Source organism: Lemur catta, chromosome 4 (assembly GCF_020740605.2).
Source record: "Lemur catta isolate mLemCat1 chromosome 4, mLemCat1.pri, whole genome shotgun sequence".
Taxonomy (NCBI): Eukaryota; Metazoa; Chordata; class Mammalia; order Primates; family Lemuridae; genus Lemur; species Lemur catta.
Window position 1 is genome coordinate 20,737,620 of NC_059131.1, and position 22,701 is coordinate 20,760,320.

General features: G+C 43.4%; 1 protein-coding gene across 1 annotated transcript in view; it reads left to right on the forward strand.

Annotated features, from left to right (window-relative positions):
• Positions 1-22,701, forward strand: part of PLB1 (phospholipase B1) — a 121,696-nt gene that overhangs the window by 1,080 nt on the left and 97,915 nt on the right. The window contains exons 2-5 of the mRNA XM_045549311.1: positions 2,562-2,720; positions 17,880-17,941; positions 19,184-19,250; positions 20,964-21,022. Coding sequence (XP_045405267.1) covers positions 2,666-2,720; positions 17,880-17,941; positions 19,184-19,250; positions 20,964-21,022 — 243 coding nt within the window. The 5' untranslated portion in view covers positions 2,562-2,665. The remainder of the gene's footprint in view (positions 1-2,561; positions 2,721-17,879; positions 17,942-19,183; positions 19,251-20,963; positions 21,023-22,701) is intronic.

Consider the following 22,701-nt stretch of genomic DNA (forward strand, 5'->3'; position numbering starts at 1 on the left):
CATTCATTAAATTAAATTAACAGGATAGTAATGGGTTGTAACTCCCCAGTTTGAAAAATACTCTACTAAGGCCAGCACTGCTTTAATCCACATGGGCCCTGTGCCTGACGCTTGGTCTAGCATCCCTTTGTAGACTCCGGGACAACTGCAAAATCTCAGCTTTTTCAGTCACCAAGAAGCCGCCTGTGAGCAAGGTATGCACTGACATCTCTAAAAGGTGTGAATTCACCGGCCTGTGCCTTTCCCAAAAGGAACACCTGCAGCTCTGCAGATTGTTGCTAAAATCTGAAATGGAGCATCTTCCCTCCTTTAGGACATGTCCCCTTAGGGTATTTTATAGTAAAAATCAGAGAACAAAAGCTTATAGCCAAGTGATTGGGCCTGTCTCTGGCTTTAGATGGTGGCTTCCCCCTTGTTGACGCAGCTGTCGCTGGACCACACAGACAGCAGGTGCCCGTGCAGCAGCCGTGCATGTGAGGGCAGCCCGGGCCTGGGACAAGAGCCCAAGAGGTGTCCTTCCCCCATGGCCTCCCAGTTGATGAGGATTCCCTGATGCAATGATGGAACTCAAAGATTTCTTCTATCTAGAAGGAAATTCAGTCTTTCCTATGCCAAAATGCCTCACGGAGATTAAAAATGTTTTTAAGACATGTCTCAATTTTCCTAAATGTGAAAGAGGTTGGAGGATGTAACCCAGCTGGGCTGTGGTCATCATGGACAGGAGCGAGTCCCTGGAGTGTGCAGCCAAGTCATTTCTGTCACTGTCCCATGTCCTACCATGCTTCCCGCCCCAGCCCCAGCTGGTCTGGGCCCACCTGGGGACCTGTGGATGCTCATGCGGTCCAAGCAAGTTCAGGGATGCTCCTCAAAGCTCCCGGTGGCACAGAGCTGTGTGGACTCCTGACATCCTTAGGAGTAGGACAGCAGCTCTGTGGGCAGTTTGACAAGTGTCTAGATCTATGCTCAGTTGGCCCCTGCAGACCTTGGCCTTGGGTGTATTTTCTTCCTTTTCTGTGTGTGCTGCCCTCTTCCAGGCTCTGGGACTAGCTGCTGGCCAGCTGGACCAGGTACGTCAGTGCCCACGAACTTCTGGTGTGGCCCAAGATGCCCTCCAGTCCTGAGGCTGAGGCTAAGCCTTTGGCATGGCTAAATCAGTGGTCATCACCAGTCACATTTTTCTGAGCAGTTGAGAAAGGAAGACAACATCCTAAAATCGGGCATCCAGGAACAAAGGGCCACCCACTTAGTCACTTTACACTCAAGACAATAGAACTATAACTGTGATTTTAAAATATGAGCAAAGTGGCCAGGTCAGCCAAGAGGTTAAGATCTGAGGTTGGGTAATGAGAACCAGCCTCAGAGTCCTAGGGAGATCTCAGAAGTCAGGCTCCCAGCCCCTTTAGAAGGCCAGAATGTAAGCACAGATTTAAATATATTTGTTCATACCAACCAAGGCAATTGCTTCCTGATATTTATGCAAAACATTTACATTTCACCCTCAAGGGTATTTTGTCACTCAGGCCTTAAATTCCAGCTCTGGGCTGGATGTGGTGGTTCATACCTGTAATCCTAGCACTTTGGGAGGCTGAGGCAGGAGGATTGCTTGAAGCCAGAAGTTTAAGACCAGCCTGGGCAACATAGCAAGGTCTCTGTCTCTATAAAAAATACAAAAATTAGTCAGATATGGTGGCATGTGCCCATAGGCCCAGCTACTCAGGAGGATCACTTGAGCCCAGGAGTTTGAGGTTGCAGTAAGCTATGATGACACTACTGTACTCTAGCCAGGGCAACAGAACAAAACCCTGTCTCAAAAATATATAAATGAATAGATAAATAAATTCCAGCTCTGTCTGACCAGTTTAGACCCAGCTCAGCTTTCTCAACTTGGTTTGCCCAAAGAGAATTGCTGATTTCTGTCAAACTCAGTTCCACGGCTCACCTCTCTGGCTTGTGTCTCTCAGTTCAACATGCAGACTATAAACATGCGGAGTGCATGTTGGCCCAATGCTTCTGGCCACCCATGGGTTTGGAGATGGGGGGGCGGTCAGAAACAAACCTCTCTGTATCATGCAAACTAGGGAAGCCAGCCGTGCTCCAGAGACATGGTGGGAACATGTTTCAGACCAAGAAGAGAACTCACATTTGGAGGTGGCTTTATGGTTTGCAGCTGTTACAAAGTTCTTTCATTCCCTACGTCTTTATTCTTTTATCCTCTACGTCTTTTGTCTCCTGACTTACAGCTGAGAAAGCTGAGGCCAAGTGAAGGGAGGAGCCCACAGCTGTGGCTGATTTGGAATTCCAGCCCAGCACCTGGGATCCCCGGGGCTGGGCTCTTTCCTGCAGACCATCCCCTGGCACTGACAATTTCTGGGCACCCACGATCGTGGAAGGCCATAGGAAGGCAGCTGTGTGGCCCTGGTCTGTTAGTGTCTGTGACTAGAACATGCTATCCAGCATTGACTCATCTGCCTCGAGAACTCTTCTGCCTAAATGTTAATATTTATCATTTATAGCCTGCCACTGCCCCCTTTCAAAGGTGAACACAGTAAAATTTATGACAGGTGCGCTATCGGAAGAGGCGGATAAAAGCAGAAGGCAGCTCCCTAGCCCGTCCATCTGCTGAAGCAATTCTCCCGGAGGCCTGGAACACCCGGAGCGCGCTGGCATGGGGCTGTGGCCAGGCGTCTTCCTCCTGGAGCTGCTGCTGCTTCTGGGGCAAGGTAAGAGTGCCTTTTGCTCAGAGGACAACCGACGGCTCAGCCCTGTTGGCGTCTCATATTGCTTAGGCAAGGAGTTTTGGAGAGGAATATGGGCTTTTAATGAGATAAAGCACAAAATGTCCAGTTCAAACACAAGAGGATTGGTTTGCTTCTTGTTGAATAGGGTGCAGGGGACGCCTACAGAGTTAGGCCCCACAAAGGAGGTCGGGGTGAGGCAGGTCTTGGGATGTGTGAGCGGTAGACAGGCAGCAGCACCACAGTGGGGGGAAAGCCATGGGTGTGCAGTGACTGAGGCCTGGACTCTAGCTGTTTGTGCTGTGTGGCCTTGGGCAAGTTATGCTACCTCCCTGGACCTTGATTTTCCTCATCCTTAAAATGGAAATACTACTACTACTAAGCTCATTTTGGTCGTTACTATTTATGAACTTTGTTTTTTTTTTTATTTATTTTTCTTTTCTTTTTTTTTTTTTTTTCTTTGCTAAAGGGACAGAGGAAGTCAGATTTCTGGATGATAAATTCTAAAGATTGCCCACAAATAGCCTATTGATCTTTGATTGAACTGAGCCGGCCACCGGCCAGGGCTCTGCTTCCTTCCTGACGCCAATGATTGTGAGCAGATTGCGCCTCTGCCACGATCTCTCTCTGCCCCTTTTCTCCCCATCCCTGGCTCTCCCTCTATTTAGGAAGGCAGAATCTTTTAAACTGAAAAGGCCTTAAAGTTGATCTTTCACCTTCTCCAGATGAGAGGCCTGGGCCCAGAGCCGGAAGCACTTGCCCTTGAGCCCCAGAGGGAAAGGAGGAGGCATGGGACAGAGGCCTGGGCCTGTGCAGGGGTCCGAGCCCCAGTCCCGAGGCTCACCTAGGACAAGTCAGTTACCTCTCTGAGCCTCAGGGGAGCTGGGCTGGGGAGAATGATAATGCCAGCTGTGCCTACTGCACAGGGTGATTGCATTTTCCTGATTACTGACGAGGCAGAGGAGTTTTTTGAGCACTGTTTATTGATCATTTGGATTCCTCTTTTGTGAAGCGCCCATTCAAGTCTTCTCCCCATTTTTCTACAGGTTTGTCTTTTTCCATTGACTTTTAGGAGTCTCCCGTATGTGCTGTGTGCTAGCTCTTTGGCAGTTCTATGTAGGGCAGATGTCTTCTCCCACTCTGAAGCTTGTCTTTCCACTCTTTTTATGGAGACTTTGGATGAACAAAACTCTTAATTTTGTGAAAATTGATGAAGACCACCCAAATGAGAACAAAGACGATTTATTGAGAGCTTGCTATAGCAAACCACACCTGCGTCTGGCTGAGATTCAAAGGGAGGTGGGGGAGTGGGAAAAATTTACAGTGGAAAAAAGGAAGGCTTTAGGCCCGCTCTGATAGGAGGCTGTTGGCTTGGAGACAGGCTAACAGAGGCAGGGCGTCTGCAGTGACTTGTTGGGAGCGTACTTGGCTTTCTCTGGTTGGTCCCATTGGATGTAGGGGCAAAAAATAGAGACGGTGGCTGTTGTTAACCAAGTCCTGACTATTCTGAGCTGATTGCCGCACCGGTTGTGGTTTGGCTTCCTGGGCTTGTTGCTGCAGATTTTGGGTCAGAATTCTATCATCATATATGGGCTGGCCATTGTCCATTTGTATATTGTGTCTCTATTCTTAAGTACCATGACTTTTTAATCTTTTCCTTTATGATTTGTGCTCTTTGTGTCTTAAGAACACCTCTCCTACCTTGAGGTCAGGAAGATATCCCAAATTTCCTTCTACAAGCTTTATAAATTTGGTTTTATTATGTAAGTCGATCCCAAAACATGTGGGATTGATTTTGTGTGTGTGTGTGAACAGTGTATGAGAGAAGTCAATGTTATATATTTTTCATGCAGAAATCCAATTGTCTCAGCAGTATTTATTGAAAAGTCAATGGTTTCCCCGCTGTTCTGAAGCACCACCTCTGTTCATATGCTAACGATTTATATCTGCTTCAACCCGTGTCAGAACTTTCTTTTGTGCAATTAGTCCATTTGTCTATCTCTAGGCCAATATTACATTGTTTTAATTCTGTAGCTTTGTAGTAAGTTTCATTATTTGATAAAAGAAGTCTTCATATTTTTTCTTCTTTAGAAATGTCTTGGCTTTGAATTTCCGTAGAAATTTTACTATCAGCTTGCCAATTTTCACCAAAGAAAACCTTTTGGGATTTTAATAACCATGGCTTTGAATTCTATGACTCAAGTTGGGGATAAGACATCTTTACAATATTGAGTTTTTCAAACCATGACCATGTATTTAGATCTTCTTTAATGCCTATCAAAATTTTCTCTGTTCTAGTCTTGCACATAGTTTGTTAAAGTTATTCCTAGGTACATGATACTTTTGTATGGCAAATGAATTTTTTAAATTTTATTATGTTTGTTATTGGTGTATAGATGTGATTTTTGTGTTTTTTGAACCCAACTAAACTCTTATAAATTTTAAGAATTTATCTGTATTTTTTTTTTATTTTCTATACATACAATCCTGTCAATGATGATTTTGTTGCTTCCCTTTCAATCTGTATGCATTTTATTTCTTTTTCTTACTGTACTGTGCTGGCTGGTGCCTGCACTGCAATTTTTCATAGAAGTGATGGTTGGAAGCATTCTTCTTCCCAAATTGAAATGAAAAATGTTTAATTTTCATCAATAAGTATGGTGTTCGCTAAAGTCACTTTTGTAGATATTCTCTATAAGATTAAGAAAGCTCTATTTTATTCCTAATTTGCTAAGAGCATTTCTAAAAATAATGAGTAGATGTTGAAATTTAATACTTTTTCTGTACTTTTTGAGATGATTGTGTGATTTACTCCTTTAATCTGCTAATGTAGTGAAGTAAATTGACTTTTTATTACTTTGTGCCTTTTTTTCAGTTGCTTATTAGATTTATCAAAGACCGTACATTGCATTTGTCTTGTCTCTTTAATCTCTTTTAACCTAGAATAGTTCTTCAGCCTTTTTGTTTGTCACTTTCTTTTGTGTCACTGAGAATTTTAGGCTGATTTTTCTGTGTGTGCATTCTTCAGTTTGGATTTCTCCAAATCGTTTCTTTATTGCTAGAATCAGATTATTCCCTTTTCCAGAAATACAATATAGATCATATTGTGTCCTTGACCTATCACATTAGGGGACACAAGTGATGTTGGTAAATCCCCTTATTGGTGATGTTAAATTTGATAACTTGGTTAAGGTGGTGCCTGCCTAATTTTTTCCTTGGGAGGACTTAGTACTGTTAGCTGGGGTGTCTTGGAGTTCCTCTACACGGCCTTTCTTTCTATATGGGCAGCATGGACTTCTTCACATGGTGACTCAAGGACCCAAAAGAGCACATATAGAAGCCACAAGACCTTCTGATGTCTAGGCCCGTAAGTCACTTCTGCTCCTTCTATGGGTCAATGCAAGTTTCAGGGCTAGCCTACATTTAGGGGTAAGGAAATAGACTTCACCTTTTGTTTTTTTTTTTGTTTGTTTTTTTTTTATGTTTTTTTGAGATAAGGTCTCACTCTATTGCCAGGCATAGCTCACTGCAGCCTCAAACTCCTGGGCTCAAGTGATCCTCCTGCCTCGGCCTCCCAAAGTGCTAGGATTATAAGCGTGAGCCACCATGCCCAGCCTAGACATCACCTGTTGGGAGGAATGGCAAGTCACATTGCGAAAGGCCATGTAGAATGGGAGGAAATGCCATGGCTGTCTTTGGAAAAATGTATCACAGTGTATATTGTATATTTCTGTTCCCCTAGTTCATTAATTTATGTAAATGTATCTTCCTTGGCATTTTGAGTGTATCCTGAATCTGTGGTTTGATAGCTTTCATCGGTTTTGAAAAAGTCTCAGCCAGTATCTCTTGAAATACTGCCTCTACTCCACACCGCCATCTTCTCCTTCTGGAATGCCAGTGAAATGTTTGCTTGGCTTTCTCACTTCACATACTGTGTCTCTTAACCTCTCTCCCAATCTTAACATCTGTTTGTCTTTCTATACTGCATTCTAAGTAATTTATTATGATGCATCTTCTGGTTTATTCACTCTTTCAGTTGTGTCTAATTTGCTATTAAACCCAATCATTGAAGATTTTTAAAATTGGCAATGTTACTTTTCACATTCAACTTATACTCTGTTCTTCACCAAATTTCTAATTTTAAAAACATCATTGGGTTCCAAAAACATTCATTTGTCTTATTTTTTAAATCAGTAATTTTATAATTTTTCCCCAATAATTTCAATATACAAAGTCTTTATGATTCTGCTCAATTTTTTCTGCTAATTCTTGCTCATAGGTACCTTGCTTCTTCATGTACTGTACTTGGTTATTTTTTTATTGGATGCTGCTCAGACTCCTTGAAAATTAGGAGATTATTAAAGGCCTAAGATAAGAATGAGTGTCTTCAGAGAAGATGTAAGTGTTCATTTTGTCAGGCACTGGGGACATTACTATTGGAGAATCACTCCAAACTAAATTCATGGTGTGAGTTTCCCTGGAAAAGCCAAGCCCCATGCTAAGCACTATACACATATAACAGCATTCCTTTAAGATGGCCTGTGCTATTATTCCAATTATACAGATGAGAAAACTGAGAAGTTAAGTAACTTGCCCAAAGTTATTCAGCTAGTAAGTCTTAACCTTGAGTCCAGAGCTAGTGTCTTTTGCTACCACCCTTCATGACAATAGAGCCCAAGGGAGGAAACAACCAAAGTTAGATTTTTTTTTTTTTTTTTGTGAGACAGAGTCTCGGTCTGTCACCCTGGCTAGAGTGCAGTGGCATGATCATAGCTCACTGCAACCTCAAACTCCTGGGCTCAAGTGATCCTCCTGCCTCAGTCTCCCAAGTAGCTGGGATTACAGGTGTGTGCCATTATGCCCAGCTAATTTTTTCCTATTTTTAGTAGAGATGGGGTCTTGCTCTCTTGCTCAGAGTGGTCTCCAACTCCTGACCTCAAGTGATCCTCACTCCTCGGCCTCTTGGAGAGCTAGGATTACAGGTGTGAGCCACAGTGCCTGGCCAAAATTGGACTTTTATTTAAACTTTAAATGGATCCAAACAACACACATGAAAACAGATTCCTGCTTTGCAAGTTTTGGCTTATAAAACTGAAACAATTACCTCAAAACTGCAATTGGCAAGAAACCACTGTATCTAATAAAATTCAATTTTTGCTAGAATTTTATTTTCCTCAAATGGGTCAGAAGTTCCCCAGGAGATTGTCATGCCTGTAGGGGAAAAACCCTTGTTGCCTTGGTAACGTGCCCATGACAGGTCTGTCATAGCAAAGCCGAAGACGGGAGCTGGGTGAACTCATTGTGTGAGGAAAGGAATACCTCATCATTACTAAAACAAGTAAAGCTAGTCAACATTTGTTTTACAAGAGCCCAGTGTCCTTCCTGGAGATTGGCTTCCTTTCCTCTCCTGGAGGAAGTTTTCCCCAGCCTTCTAGGTATATTATCTTTCCAATGATGAGTGGAAAGGGATATTAGAGAACTTCTGGTGGTCAAAGTCCTTCAAATTATCGATGTGAGAGGGGAGGGAACTGCTCAGGTCACACATCCAGGGAAGTGTGACTCTCTCTACCCCTCATTGCCTCAATTCCCATCCCCCACCCCAGCTCCAACTCTCTCACTTGCCTCCCACTGCCTGCTCTGAGCAGCAAACACAGGTAGGGATTCTCTCTGGGGTCTCAGAAGTTCTCCTTTTCTGGGATGTCATCTGTGCCTTGTGGATTTTTTAGGACTTTATTGTCAATCATCATTTTCATCCGATTGCATTTTTGCTACTGTCAACTAACTGTCTGAGTTCTCTTCTAACAACCCAAGTTGGACTGAGCCTGGCTGGTAGATACTGAACCAAATGTAAGGAACCCTCTGGGGAGGAGAACAAATTTGCATAAAATCATTGGGGAAGCATTAAGCACCAAAATAGGTGCACGTAGCTGTAATAAAAGCAACAGGACTCAGAACTGAGAGAGGAACGTGGGCTGGAGAAGTCACACGTGGGAGGTGAAACTCCATTGCACACTTAAGGGTGAGTGGGACTAAGACAAATGCAAAGGCAGAGAGAGCATCTAGGGGAGGGGGCTGCATGCCCAGAGGCAAAGTGGGCTCAGCCAGATGGGTTAGCAGAGAGGGCTGGCTGGATCTGAGCACAGGGCTGGTGAAGTGTTGGATAAAGTGAGATGATTAAATCCCAGTGCCAGGAGAACAATAGAGATTATCAGAGTGCATTTTGGTTCAAAGAGACTTCTAAAATGATCCAGATCTTTTATTTTACATTTACCAAAACCAAACCATTCAAGTGACCGGCCCAAGGTCATACAGCAAGCCTAGAATTTGGACTTGCTGTGCAGTGGGGAGCTATAAAAGGTTCTTCAGCAGGGGAGTTGGCATGATGCGAGTGGTGTTTCAGGCAGGATGAGTCTCACAGCCTCAATCATAAAAGGGCATGAGTCAAGAGAGGCAGCATGCAGGTGAGCCGGAGGAGATAGTGGGGTCTCTCTGGGACCATTGGCACAGGACACTGAGGAGAGAATCATGGTTTGGGACTTTGCAAACCATCTCTAATGGTTTTTATAATCTCATCAGACTGGAGATTGTGTCTACCCACAGGTTGTGACACTGTTAATCCTAAATCATTCTTTGGCCGGCCCGAGGGTAGAGCTAGGTTGGCTGATGGTGAGAGGGCAGCTGAAAACAGTGGTCCACAATCATGGCAGGAGAATGCATTTCCATATGCTGGGAACTCGGGGTAGGAGATAACACACATAATAACTCTTTCTATACACTTTGGTCTCAAGAAAAGCACACCAGACGAGCTCAAGGAGAATCGAGTTCTGTACACAGCCCTGTTAGTAATTTGCTGATAGGTCTTGGGAGAGTTTGCTAACCTCCCTGATCTCAATGATCCGCCCACCACAGACGTTCTAGAACTCTGAGACAAACATTCAGAGAACAACCCAGCTGCCCCAGAAAGGTTCTCTGGTCCTTGGTGTCACCTTCACTGACTGTGGCATGTGACCACCCAAGCACCCCGCTGACAGGATGCTGTGCTGACATCCTGAGCTCCTCAGAGCACCTGGAATTCCTATGCTGGAGCAGCCAGCCAGGCGGGGCTGGGGTGTCCTGAAGCAGTACCCTCAGCTACTCACGCAGCACCTGCTCACAGGTCCGCGGGGGCATCCTACGGGCCCTGTGTGTGGAGGGAAACTATGTGCGCCCGGGGTGACAACTTAGTCACCTGTGCAGCACATAGCCCCCAAGAGGACCTGCTTATGGTCCAAAACAGTGCAGGGGGTGAGACTGGCTGACTCGGGCCTCCCCCTCCCAGCTCACCAGCACTGCTCTGTGCTTCGTGGATGGCGGTGCTGGCTTGAGGCCTGCCCTTCCGTGCTGGTGGCTGTGTGTGCTTGTGGCCTCTCCAAGCTATAAAAATGCCAGGAAGGTCATAAACCCTTTGTCTACTTGGGGTTGCTCTGAGGACATTACACTTTTCAAAGAGCCCAAGAATTTAACGTGCACTGAAGAATGACTCAGTTCCACGTGTGCTGGCCTTAACAGCCCTCCCTGCTGCCCAGAAGCACCTTCCTTTCACCCAGGGGGACAAGTCACCTCTCACACATGGACAGCCCTTTCCTGTTCTCTGATCCTCACAACAACCCCGTGAAAAGGCAGGGAAGCTAGTCTCATTCCCATTTTATGGATGAGGAAGTCAAGGTTCAGAGAGATTAAATGCTTGATCAAGGTCACAACATGATTGTCTTCCTTCAGTAAAGGGACAGGGGCTAGAAAATTGTGCTCTGGACATATAAGTAGACAAACAGCAAGGAAATCTATAAATTGAGAGAGGATGCACCACTTTAATTTTGCTTTTGAAATCGACCCACTCTCTTCTGGCCAGCTGCTGTTGGACTACCACACATTGGGTTTCCTTGCAGAGTGAGGCTCTTGACCTTGGAAACACATGAACATTACCCAAGGGATTTCTAAAAACTGCTGCTGCCCAGCATGGCCAGGCCCCACCCCAGGCCAGTCAACTCTGAATCTCTGTACTGGGGACTGGGCGGAAGGTGATGGGTTGAGACCTCGGCTTGAGAAGGTGCTTCCGTAAGGGAGACGTGTGTGTGACTTTACCTAGCCAAAGCCTGCTGCTCTAGCAGCCCCTTTTTGGTTCCAGACCCCAGTCGTCACAGATCTGTCCAACTTGGGTGACTGATCTCAGCCAAACCTGTTTCTCAGAGCATGCATGGATGTTTTTCTCTTTCATTCCTATCAGGGTGGAAAAATACTTCCTGACCTTACTGAGGTGGAAGTATTTCAGAGAGCTCAAAGCCCTTCATAGATCCATGAGCTTAATGTTAAAACAAGCTTCCGAAAGAGAAAAGTTCTCTTGGGGTTCCATGATTGGGGTTCAGTGATGCCATAAGTACTTTGACAATTTCTTCCACAACACCTTGGGGTGCTGGGAGAATAGGCACGAGTTTTTCTTCCCATGTACCTGGTAGCCAGCCAAGCATAGAGTGAGGGCCCAAGTCACTCCAAGAGTCAGTGGAGACAGGGCTGAGGGGTTTCCACCTGGGTCTTCAGGTCTGGACACTTAATGTCTAGATTCTAGGCACAGCCTCCTTGTGACACTCCAGAGCAGTTATCATGGGTGAGTCATGTCACTGCATTGAAAACATGAACTCCTGGGCACTTAGTTATATGAAGAAATTCCAGAATAGTGAGGCTGGAAGGATCTGAATAATGGCCTATGCCAACCACCTCTCTGATGCTGAAATTATGGTAATTATAACTACCAACTATTGCATCCTCGCCATGAGTCAGACACTGTGCTGCGTGCTTACATGCACTTAATAGTTACGGCAGCTCCACGAGGCAGGTGTTGTCAACCTCACCTGATAGGTAAGGAAACTGAGGCTTGGAGAGTTTGAGCAGACTGTTTCTAAGCTCTGAACCTCTGCTTGGTGTGTGTGCCAGGTGCTCCCCACAATCCCCAGCCTCTGCTTAGACCAGTGCCCTGGGCAGCCCATTCTTGTTTGGGCAGCTCTAGCTCTTCCACCAAGCAGCAGCCTGTCTCCACTGGTCCAGTCCTGGTTTGGGGGCCACATGGAACAAGACCTGCCCCTTGGCATCCAGCCCTTCAGATACTGAAGGACGTTCTCATACACCCGCCTCGGTTTCTCTTTTCTGGTCTTTCCAGCTGTGTTTAAGTACAACATCTGGCTATTTATGTTTCAGCATGCCCTACCTCTTCTGTGTTCTTCTCCCCTCCTCCCTGCCTCCTTTTAGGTGGTTTCACTGTTTCAGTTCCACTACCCTGAACTGCCCAACAATAGCTTGCTGGTTATACGATTTTTATTATTGATTTTTAAGATTACAAAATGTACCCTTGACTTATTAAATTCTAATATAATTCAGTATTTTTATCACTTCCAAGGTAAGGGGAAAATCCTTTAACAGTTTATCCAAATCTGCCCACATAGCAATTTGTTTCATATATCAGAAATCTACAACACATTATTTTTATTTATATTTTGGATTAGCAACCTTTTTGTGAAAAGGGCAAGATGGTAAGTATTTGAGGGTTTTTGGGTCATACATATTCTCTCTTTGTGTTTTTTTTAATAACACTTTTAAAATGTAAAACCCTTCGTATCTAAGGGGCCATATAAAAATAGGCTGTGGGCAGATTTGACCTATGGGCCATAGTTTGCTAGTCTCTGTTTCACACAATAAATGTCATTTTGGATTTACCTATATATTTATTTTTTCTGTACTTCATTCCTTTTTATATCACCCTGGAATCGTTTTCCTCGTAGCATTCTGAATATCTCATCACGCTGCCTTTTGCCTGCTTCATTTCTGATAGGAAGTCAGCTATTAACCATGATGTTGGTCTCTTGTATATGAAGAGCTGTCACTCTCCTGCTTTCAAATGTTTTTGTTTTAAAACTACACCTAGGCATAGACTATTATAGTTGATATATCTAAGTAAAATTGTTTTTGTGTTTATCCTACTTAAAGTTTTTCAGCTTCTTTGATCTGGGGTTTAATATTTTTCATCACATGTGAGAAGTTTTCAACCATTATCTCTTCAAATATTTTTCTGGTCCTCTCCCCTTCTTCTGGGACTCATATGACATATGCTTATAAGCTTGACATTGTCTACAAATCTCTGTGGCTCTGTTTATTTTTCCTCAATGTTTTTCCTCTGTATTATTTTAGACATGTACTTTCTATTGATCTATCTTTAAGTTTACTAATTTTTCCTTCTGCCCTCTCAAGCCTGCTGCTGAGCTACTGAATCTTTCATTTCAGTTATTGTACTTTCCAACTCTGGGATTTCCATTTTGTATAGCTTCTATTTGTTATCATTGTCTTCATGTTTTTCTTTAATTCATTAAACACATATAATAGCTGCTTTAAAGACTTTGCCTGCAAAAAGCCAACATCTGGGCCAACTCAGAGTCAGTTTGCATTGATTGCTTTTTCCCTGAGCACAGACTCACTTTTCAATTTATGGTATGCCTAGTAACTTTTGTTTGAAAATTGAACATGGTTAATGAAATGTAGCAATTCTGGATTCTATTATATTTTTCTGAGGGTTGTAGGTTTGTTTTTTAGTAACTTGCCTGGACTTAAACTGTGAAATCTGTCTCCCACGTGATATGTGGCTACTGATGTCTTTGCTCTATTTTTTATTTTCAATTTTTGGGTTTTAGCCTAGCATTCCTAGGATCCACACCAGGGTCTGCGTAGTTTAGTGGTAGTCAATAATTTGAACAGAGGTTGTACTCAAACACCTTGGGCTTGTAAGCTTCTGTTGCTTGATGTGTGTGTCTTCCCAGTACACACAAAGACTTCCAGTCATTCGGGGATATTTGAAGAGTATATCTCAGTCCTTCTCATTTGCTGGACTGTCTCATCACGTTTCTGATTGGTCTGCCTCTTGCCCCAACTGGGAACAAAACATGGAGCTAGCAAAGTTGTGGATTTCTCCCATTTATTCCCATATTAGTCCAGCATTTTTCACTGATATGCTGTCTGTCATGTTTTTTAAATTTTCTCTTGCTTAATTACTGTTATCTCCTGGTTTTAAAAAAAATTGGAAGCCAGGCATTATATGTAAAAAATAGATAATTTCATGCCCTGGTAGTATTTTCCTCCATAAAAGCTTTACTTTTGCTCTTGGCAGGCAGTTAGTAGGTGCAGTTCACCATAATCTAATCAGAAATCAAACTGATTCAAGTCTAGACTTTAGTTTTTTTGCAGGTTAGTCTATTTCCAGTTTATCCCTACTCCAAGGATCTAGCTCTTTTAAGTTCCAACTGAAATCCTGGGATATTTACCAGGGTCCTTCCTTCTTAATGGATGCTGAACTCTAATGTTTCCCCCAGTTTCACAAAACAGTCTGGAGCTCTGCATAGCATCTCAGCCTTGCCGCTGCTGATTTCTGTTGCCCATGATTTGAAAAATGCTTCAAGGGTAAAAATAGTATCCAATGTTAGGCTTACTCTCTGCACTTCCCTTCTCTCTGAGGTCTTGACTCCTCAAGTTTTTGCTGCCTTTATGACTCTCAACAGATATGCATGCATGCACGGAGAATGTGGGAACGCATAATAGGATGTCTGCGGTATAAAAAACATAAGATTTTGTAACAGTTGCAGGAAAGATGTGGAGAGCCACCCGTTGTCTTCAAAAACAGTCTCTTTTGAGCTCCATTAAAACCTTTTAAATCTAGATTCAGCAGATAGCTTTCAACCCAGCCTAAACTCTCTAAACAAAAATTTTAACTTTTGCTGCTATAAAATTATACTAATAATGATATCTATCTCCCTAGATTGTTTTGATAATGAGACAAGAGTACTTTTCATTACAAGTAATATATTTTAACATATACTTTGCACAGGCACTGGGTTAGCTTTTCTGCTTATTTTATTCAATTGTTAAAACTTTATAGCGTGCCAAGTACATTAGCTGTCATAAAAATCTTTTTTACAAAACTGCTTAAAGAAAAGGTCCAGCCAGGTGTGGCGGCTCATACTTGTAATCCCAGCAGTTTGGGAAGCTGAGGCAGGATGATTGCTTGAGGCCAGCAGTTGGAGGTTACAATGAGCTATGATTGCACCACTGCATTCCAGACTGGGTGACAGAGTAAGACCCTATCTCCTAAAAAAAAAAAAAAAAATCCAAAAACTTTCTTTGAGGGGGTAACTTTTTTATTTCTCCCAGGCTTAAAGCCTGGAGAACTACAGGATGTACTGAATGAGACATTTCTCAAAGATCAGGGGCGATTTGGTATCTAGCAGCTATGTTCTTCTACCTGTGAAGGTCCCAGCAAAGCCCAGGGAGAAGTTGCAGCAGCAGCACCCAGGCTGGTAACCTAGAGGTAGAGCCCAGGCTCCCACGTGGGAGCCCTGAGGCTAAGGTCTGTTGCTAATCACCAGAGATGCCATCCTCCCATTTCACCTCCACATAACCTCTTTTCAGTGCCAATCTAGATCAGGGGTCATTTGGCAAACTACGGTCTGTGGGCCAAATCCACTCTGCTGCCCAATTTGGTATGACCCATGAGCTAAGAATGGTTTTTAGATTCTTTTTTCAGAGAGAGGAATGTGGGTGTCCGTGATGTTCTGGCACCTTTTGTTGACAAGACTATCTTTTCTCCATCGTATTGCTGTTGCTCCTTTGTCAAAGATCAGCTGACTATTTGTGTGGGTCTATTTCTGGGCTCTCTGTTCTGTTCTGATAATCTAATGTTTTTTTCTTTTGCTAATACCACAGTGTCTTGATTGCTGTACCTTTATAGTAAATCTTGGAGTTGGATAATGTCAGTCCTCCAACTCTGTTCTTCAATATTGTGTTGGCTATTCTGAGTCTCTTGCCTCTTCATGTAAACTTTAGTATCAGTTTGTTGATATCTTTGAAGGTTTCTACATATTTTAGCGCTTGGAAAAAAAGTAAAAAGAGTATTTCATAATGCACGAAAATTATATGGAATTCAAATTTCAGTCTCCCTAAATAAAGTTAATATGTTTACATATTGTCTATGGCTGGTTTCACACTCTAGCAGCAGAGTTGAGTAGTTGTGACAGAGACCATATGGTCCGCAAAACCTAAAATATTAACTATCTGGCCCTTTGCAGAAAAAGTTTGCCAGCCCTGGTCTAGATTGTTGGGCATGTGGCTTACTTAGCTTATTGGTTATACTCGTGGCCCATGGAGCCCATGAACCAGGCTGCCCACTTTCAAATCCTGCCATCACTATCAGCTACTTGTGTCACCTTTAAAAGATGCCACTTAACCTTTCTGGGCCTCAGTTTCCTATCTGTAAAGTGGATATGAGGGTAATATTTCAGAGTAGTTGTGAGGCTTAAATGAATTATTTCATGTAAGTGCTTAGAACAGTGCCCAGAACATAGAAGCTGTATATAAGTATTGGCTACCATTTATATTTTTGTCCTGGCTTAGAAAGAATATCACCAAAATAGTCTCAAATCTCTGCCTACTGACTCCTCTGTCTCACTATTCCTGGAGTGATGATCATCTTAAAATACACCTTAACATCAGCTCTTCAAAGATTGGCCACAGCTCCCTGTTGCTCACAGACTAGCCTGGCATTTGTGGCTCCCCCGCCCAGCTGCTGCGTGCCTGTGCAACCTCATCTTCCCCGCCCCCCTTCCCTGCCCTCCAGTTGTAAACCTTGTGCTGCTGCTTTTTCCAGCTCGCTGTGCTGTCCATACTTCCCCAATCATGTGGCTGTCTCTGCCCAGAAAGCTTGCTTCTGGAAATTACAAAAGGGTAGCTGAGGTCTGGAGGCAGGTTACAGCCGTCATTCTGTGCACAAGCTTCAATCAATGCCTGATCTCACAGCAGGCATGACATAGAAATGTACTGTTGCTCCCCATGAAACTCTAGATAAATTATTTTCAGGGTCAAAAAGTAAAGCTGGGGTAGAAAAGAAACCAAGCCCCTCGTGCAAGTCAGGCTTCTCTTTGGTGTTGTCTGATGTCGTTTTCAGGTTCTGGCGTGGGATGCTCTTCCAAAGAGTGTACACCCTGGGCAGAGACTGGGTGGAGAGAAGTCAGAGGAGGCCAGGGATCTAGATCTCTGATTAAATGTCAGTATCATAAGCATGCCCTGTAGCTGTTGAAATAAGTATCAAAATTATGTAACAACATGAGAATGCTCATGATACGTTAAGGGAAACAAAATAGCATGCGTTGATTACAACTGAATGAGAAGTATGCTTGATTGTGGTCACAAGAATGTGAACAGATGAAATCACTTTTCATTGTCAGTAGTGGCATTGTGGGTGACTTTTTTTCGTTTTTTTAAATTTAGAGTGCTGTTAACTTTTAAATACTATTTGTGTAATTTTAAAACGTGTTATGTGAAAAGTCATTGACTTGTACACTTAAAATGAGTTGTATAATTTACATACAATAAATTCTTTTTTGGAAGAGGTTTTTTAATTTCAAAATTTTACAGGGGTACAAATGTTTAGGTTACATATATTGCCAATTACACTTTTTTTAAAAAAAGTAAAACAATGCAAATGCTTTTAAAGACTGGCCCAAAGCATGCTAGGGCAAGGAAAGTCTTTGCCACATCCCGACCTGCCTTCCTCCTTTGCCTCACATTCGGCAAGACCCCTTGACACTGCCCCATCTAGGTACCCAGTGCAGTCGTGGCTGCTAGGAATCCCATGATTAGCTCTTCTCCTAAGATCGCGTCACCCTTCAGACTATTCTGGAATGTCCTTTGCCTTCCCTGCTTTGTCCTAAATCCCCAAACAACAGCAATTTGTCCAACATTACCTTTTGGGGGTTCTGCCCTTTGCCAAGGAACCAATAAAGCCATCCATGGTGATACGCCTGTGAGTAAGATAGTGTGATTGCTGACCGCTCCCAGATGACACTTCTGCTTTTCAACCTGGGGATTCCACCCTAACAGATTGCGTTAATGGAATCACAGTGTGCCAAGCAATGGACGTAATAGTTGGAAAATGAAATCTGGGCTTTCCTAACACAAGGGACATTTACTAAGCTGGGCACATAGATAATAGGGCTGGGAGGAAGGGCATGAAAGCTATGAATTTGGGTGGGAGTTTATTCCAGCTAAATAATCTGAACTATTTTTGCTTTCTTTTAGAGACCACCCAGATCCATACCTACCTTGGAAAAAATACATTGGAAGGACAGCCAGGGCCAGAGGTGAGGACTTTGCCCTGGTGGGAGGGTGTGTGTGGAGGGGAGACTGGGGATCTCCCTTGAATGGGTAAATCCAAGTTTTGCTGCAAGTTGGCGGGCCCCTCCCTGAGGCCTTGAGGGAATGGGCTGGGTGAGCTGCTGCTTCCAGGGACAGTGGAGCTTGCCTGGCAGAATGTAACCACATCTCCTGGAATTTGGGGCTCATTGTCCCTGCAGCCTGAGCGGGTGGTTCCCAGAAGTGTCCAGAAAGGGTTATAAATGGGCTTATTATCTCTGTGGACCTTGAAGCAGATGTTGTGAGTTATCTGAAGGAATCTGGGTGGGGTCTTCCCAGAACATCCACAAGATAAGAGTTGAGAGTAAATGCTGTATCTCTTACTGTAATCAGTGATTTAAGAGACATTGTGTCTTCTTGTGCTCGTGAGATATAGTCAGACCCCTCATTTACTGCACATTTTTCCCTACTAGAGAATTTTCCCTTCTACTCTCAATTTTGGGGGGAAAATATGCAATTTCCCTTCCCCTAAGCCTTCCATGTTGTTCACAGAAGCAGAAACTGCTCTGGACTCTGAGGAGGCCCAAGTGGTCTTGAGGTCCTGAGGACCCCTCTGCTCTGAGCAGACTCCTGGGCTCAGGACTCTGGTCTGGTGGGGACACGAGAGTCTCCTGGTCTCAAGTTTACCCAGTTTTTACCAGCAAACAAACATAATGCCTCATATACTTGCTTTTGTGTAAGTAATCAAATTAAAAGAGGGAAAGTAGGTAAAACAAACAAATATAGCATAGAATTGATTTTTTTTTTTCTTAGTCCAGGTATACTGTGTCTCTTCTTTCTTTTTATTGTGGTAAAATATACATAATTTGCCATTTTAACCATGTTTGGGTGTATAATACAATTGCATTAAATACAGTCACATTGCTGTGCAACCATCACCACTGTCCATTTCCAGAACTTTTTCCTCACCACAAGAATTGATTGTTATTCATCTGTCCTCCCTCTCCACCCCGCTGTTCTGAGACATCCTTATTTGCCACCTGCTAAAATCATTGCCAATGGGCACATGTACCCTTTTGCTAGGTGAACCGAGTATGGGGTTAGGAGAACATGACTATGGACAACTATTGCTTCTGGATTTCGAGCCTAGATAGGACAAGTATGTGATCATTTCTACACCAAGTGTTCAGGGACCTGCAACATTTCCGTACAAGACAGTTGCTATGTCTAACGTTTGGTTTCCGTTGCAGATCCTGAAGAATCTGCCATTCCTATGCAACTCGAAGGAGTTGGGATTGAATGTGCCGTCCAAGTCAGGTATGTGACCCTGTCAGGTTTTAGTCTGAAATGTTGGTTCTTAGTGCGCTCATGTCTGAAGAATGACCAGACACAGCAAAGTAAGGCAAGCACAAAAGTGAGGTTTATTGAGGAGAGAAAGGTATGACTATAGGGCAAGAGCAAGATCTAGGTTTACAGAGCATGGTATGTACGCCACAGATGACAACTGGACCCATTGTCGCAGCAGGAAGAGAGTTTGGTTACAGTCTATGACTTGTTCTATAGTGCCTGGATTGGGACCTCTCTGGTGGCTCAGATGTCACCATGGAACCACCTCACTGGATAGTTGGGAGTTGCGTTACTAGACATGTGGGTTGTTCTAGGTCAATTTCTGGACTCTATGGTACCCATGCTGCTTGGCCTGTGGGCTAGAGAGTCCTCTGCATTCTTTTGCAGGTGGTGCTGTTATTTATGATTGGCAGATTTGTAGGGTATTTCTTCCTCCCCAACTTTTGTCCCTAAGAGACCTGGAATCCCTCACGATCTACCTAACAACCCCAGCCATGAGTGATAAAAGCCCAGCATCTTCCCTCTGATATGGCCAGCAGTGGCTCCAGCCCTATTGCTCTTGTACTTGTTGGCCATTCCAATCCCCCCCTCCCTCATTCTCAGTCCCTCACACCACCCTTATTTCCCCTTCAGTCACTTCTGTGGAGGGACATAGCCTGCCACACCATTCAGGGATAAAACCAGCAAGGCTCCACAGTGGCTCACCTGCATGAGGGCGATCTCTGGATCTTGCTTCCCGGCAGCTGGATGGTGTCATAGGAGCTGTGGGTTGGAGCCTGGTCACTCACGTGGCCAGGCTGTCCATTCCTGTAATGTAGCCGCAATGGCAGCTCTAGACATTTTTCTCTCTAGTAGCCTACGTTTGTCTAGGTTTGCATGCTATGACTCCTGCTGGTCTTCCCTGGCTTTATCATGCTGAGCAGCTTCTTGACATACTGTGTTTCACAGTTTTATGTTTACACCATACTGACTTGATTGGGGTTTCCAGTTAAGCATGTTATTCTTACTATTCTGTTATATAAGGACTTTAGGCCAAAAAATAAATTGTACTTTTTAGGAAATGGCTTCTTTAGGAGGTTTACATTTAAATGCCCCCAAACCATGATCAGGGAGTATGGTCAGTGGTTTCTAGGGAGACTTAATTTCTAGAAATGCTGGTGACCCAAGTGGGTCCAGGAGACTTCCATGCATTTCATCTGCATACAACTTGCATCTGGTGTTTATGTGCATGCACAGGCTATGAGGGCTACTGTCTGGCAACCTTTAAGCTAACGTGATCCTTTTGGTTCCCAGGTGGTTTTAATTTTAATTTGTTGCCCTCTTTCTTATATTAATAGTAGCCCAGAAATGCAGGGCTGTGGGATAGAGGGATGTGAGAGGCAAAAAGAGGGCCAGGGGAGAGGGAAAATGAGATGACCTTCCATGCAACACCTGTTTGGAGAGCCCAAGTCCAGTTACCAATGTGGCCTCCAGAGGGGAGTCAGCCTCTTTCGAGCGGTATATCTAGGGCTCCCAGTGACTGCATGGTCCGCGTGCAGCTGTCCACTCCCACGGCCAACATGCCTGACCTAGCAGCTGTCCAAGGGCTGGGGGATGTTTGTCTGCCCCTCCCATATGACATTCTTGGCCTACATTTCGGGGAACATAGATCTGATCTTCCTACCTGGGTTCTTGTCTTCACAGTTCACTCTCTGAAGCCCTCTGATATTAAATTTGTGGCAGCCATTGGCAGTCTGGAAGCTGTGAGTACTTAAAGCAGCTTGGGGTGGGAGACAGGGTTTGGTACTGGTGACCCTCTGAATGAGCTTCTGATAACTAGGCACCATGTTTCATTTTGGGAGAGAACATTATATGAATTGGAGAAATCCTCAAATCCAGGAGGTTGAGCCTTTTTTTCTTTTTCTTTATCAAATGAATTCTTCCCTTTATATCATGGTGAGGAAACTTTTGGAGTTTCTCATTAATAAATTAAATCTATTGATAAATGAAAGTTCACACAGAGGCTGGGCACGGTGGTTTGTGCCTGTAATCCTAGCACTTTGGGAGACCAAGGTGGGAGGATTGCTTGAGGCCAGGAGTTCAAGACTAGCCTAAACCACATAGAGACATTTTTTTCCATATAAAAAAATGGAAAAAAACATTAGCGGTGCATGGTGTGCCTATAGTCCCAGCTATTTTATTTGAGAGGCTGAGACAGAAGGATCACTTGAGCCCAGGAGTTTGAGGCTGCAGTGATGAGCTACGATCATCACTGTACTCCAACCTGGGCAACAGAGTGAGATTGTCTCACAAAAAAAAAAAAAAAAAAAAAAACCACACAGAATTTTAAAAGTAATTCTTAAAACTTTCTATTTATAAGTTAAAGAAATTTTCTTACTTGGTTTGTAAGTTTGAAAAAAACAACAATATTGGTAAATTTAAATTTTATTTTTAATTGTGATAAACACACATAACAAAATTTACCATCTTAGCCATTTTTAAGTGTACGGTTCATGAGTTTAAGTACTTTCACATTGTTGTGCAACCAATCTTCAGGACATTTGCATCTTGCAAAACTGAAACTCTCTACCCATTAAATAACATTTCATTCTCCCCTTCCCCCAGCCCCTGGAAACCACCATTCTACTTTCTGCCTGTATGATTCTGGCTACTCTAGGTGCCTCATATAAGTGAAACCATACAATATTTGTCCTTTTGTGACTGGATTATTTTACTCAGCATAATGTTCTCAAAGTTCATGCATGTTGTAGTATGTGTCAGAATTCTCTTCCTCTTTAAGGATGAATAATATTCCATTGTACATGCCACAGTTTGTTTATTCACTCATCTGTCAGTGGACACTTGGCTTGCTTCTACATTTTGGCTATTGCAAATAATGCTGCTATGAACATGGCTGTACGAATATCTGTTCAAGTCCCTGCTTGCATTTCTTTTGGCTATATACCCAGAAGTGGTATTGCTAGATCATATGGTAATTCTATTTTTAATTTTTTTGAGGGCCCACCATATTGTTTTCCACAGTGGCTGCACTATTTTACATTTCCACCAATAGCACACAAGGGTTCCAATTTCTCCATATCCTTGCCAACACTTATTTTCTGGGGTGTGTTTTGTTTGTTTTTCATAGTAGCTTTCCTAATGGGTATGAAGTGACATCTCATTGTGGTTTTGATTTGATTTCCCTTACGATTAATGATGCTGAATATCTTTTCATATGCCTGTTGAGAATAGATTCTAAGTGGTATATTTCATATGGCCAAGTAAGGGAGAAAGAAAAGCAATAAAAAAAAAGGAGAAGAAAGAAAGGGATGAGCAGAGAAAGGAGGCACCTGGAGAGAGGAGGTGGAGAGCAGAGAAGGTCAGCACTTCCCTAGCAGCTCTCGTTCCTAATCCCACCTGCCCCCACCTCCCCTAGCCGAGC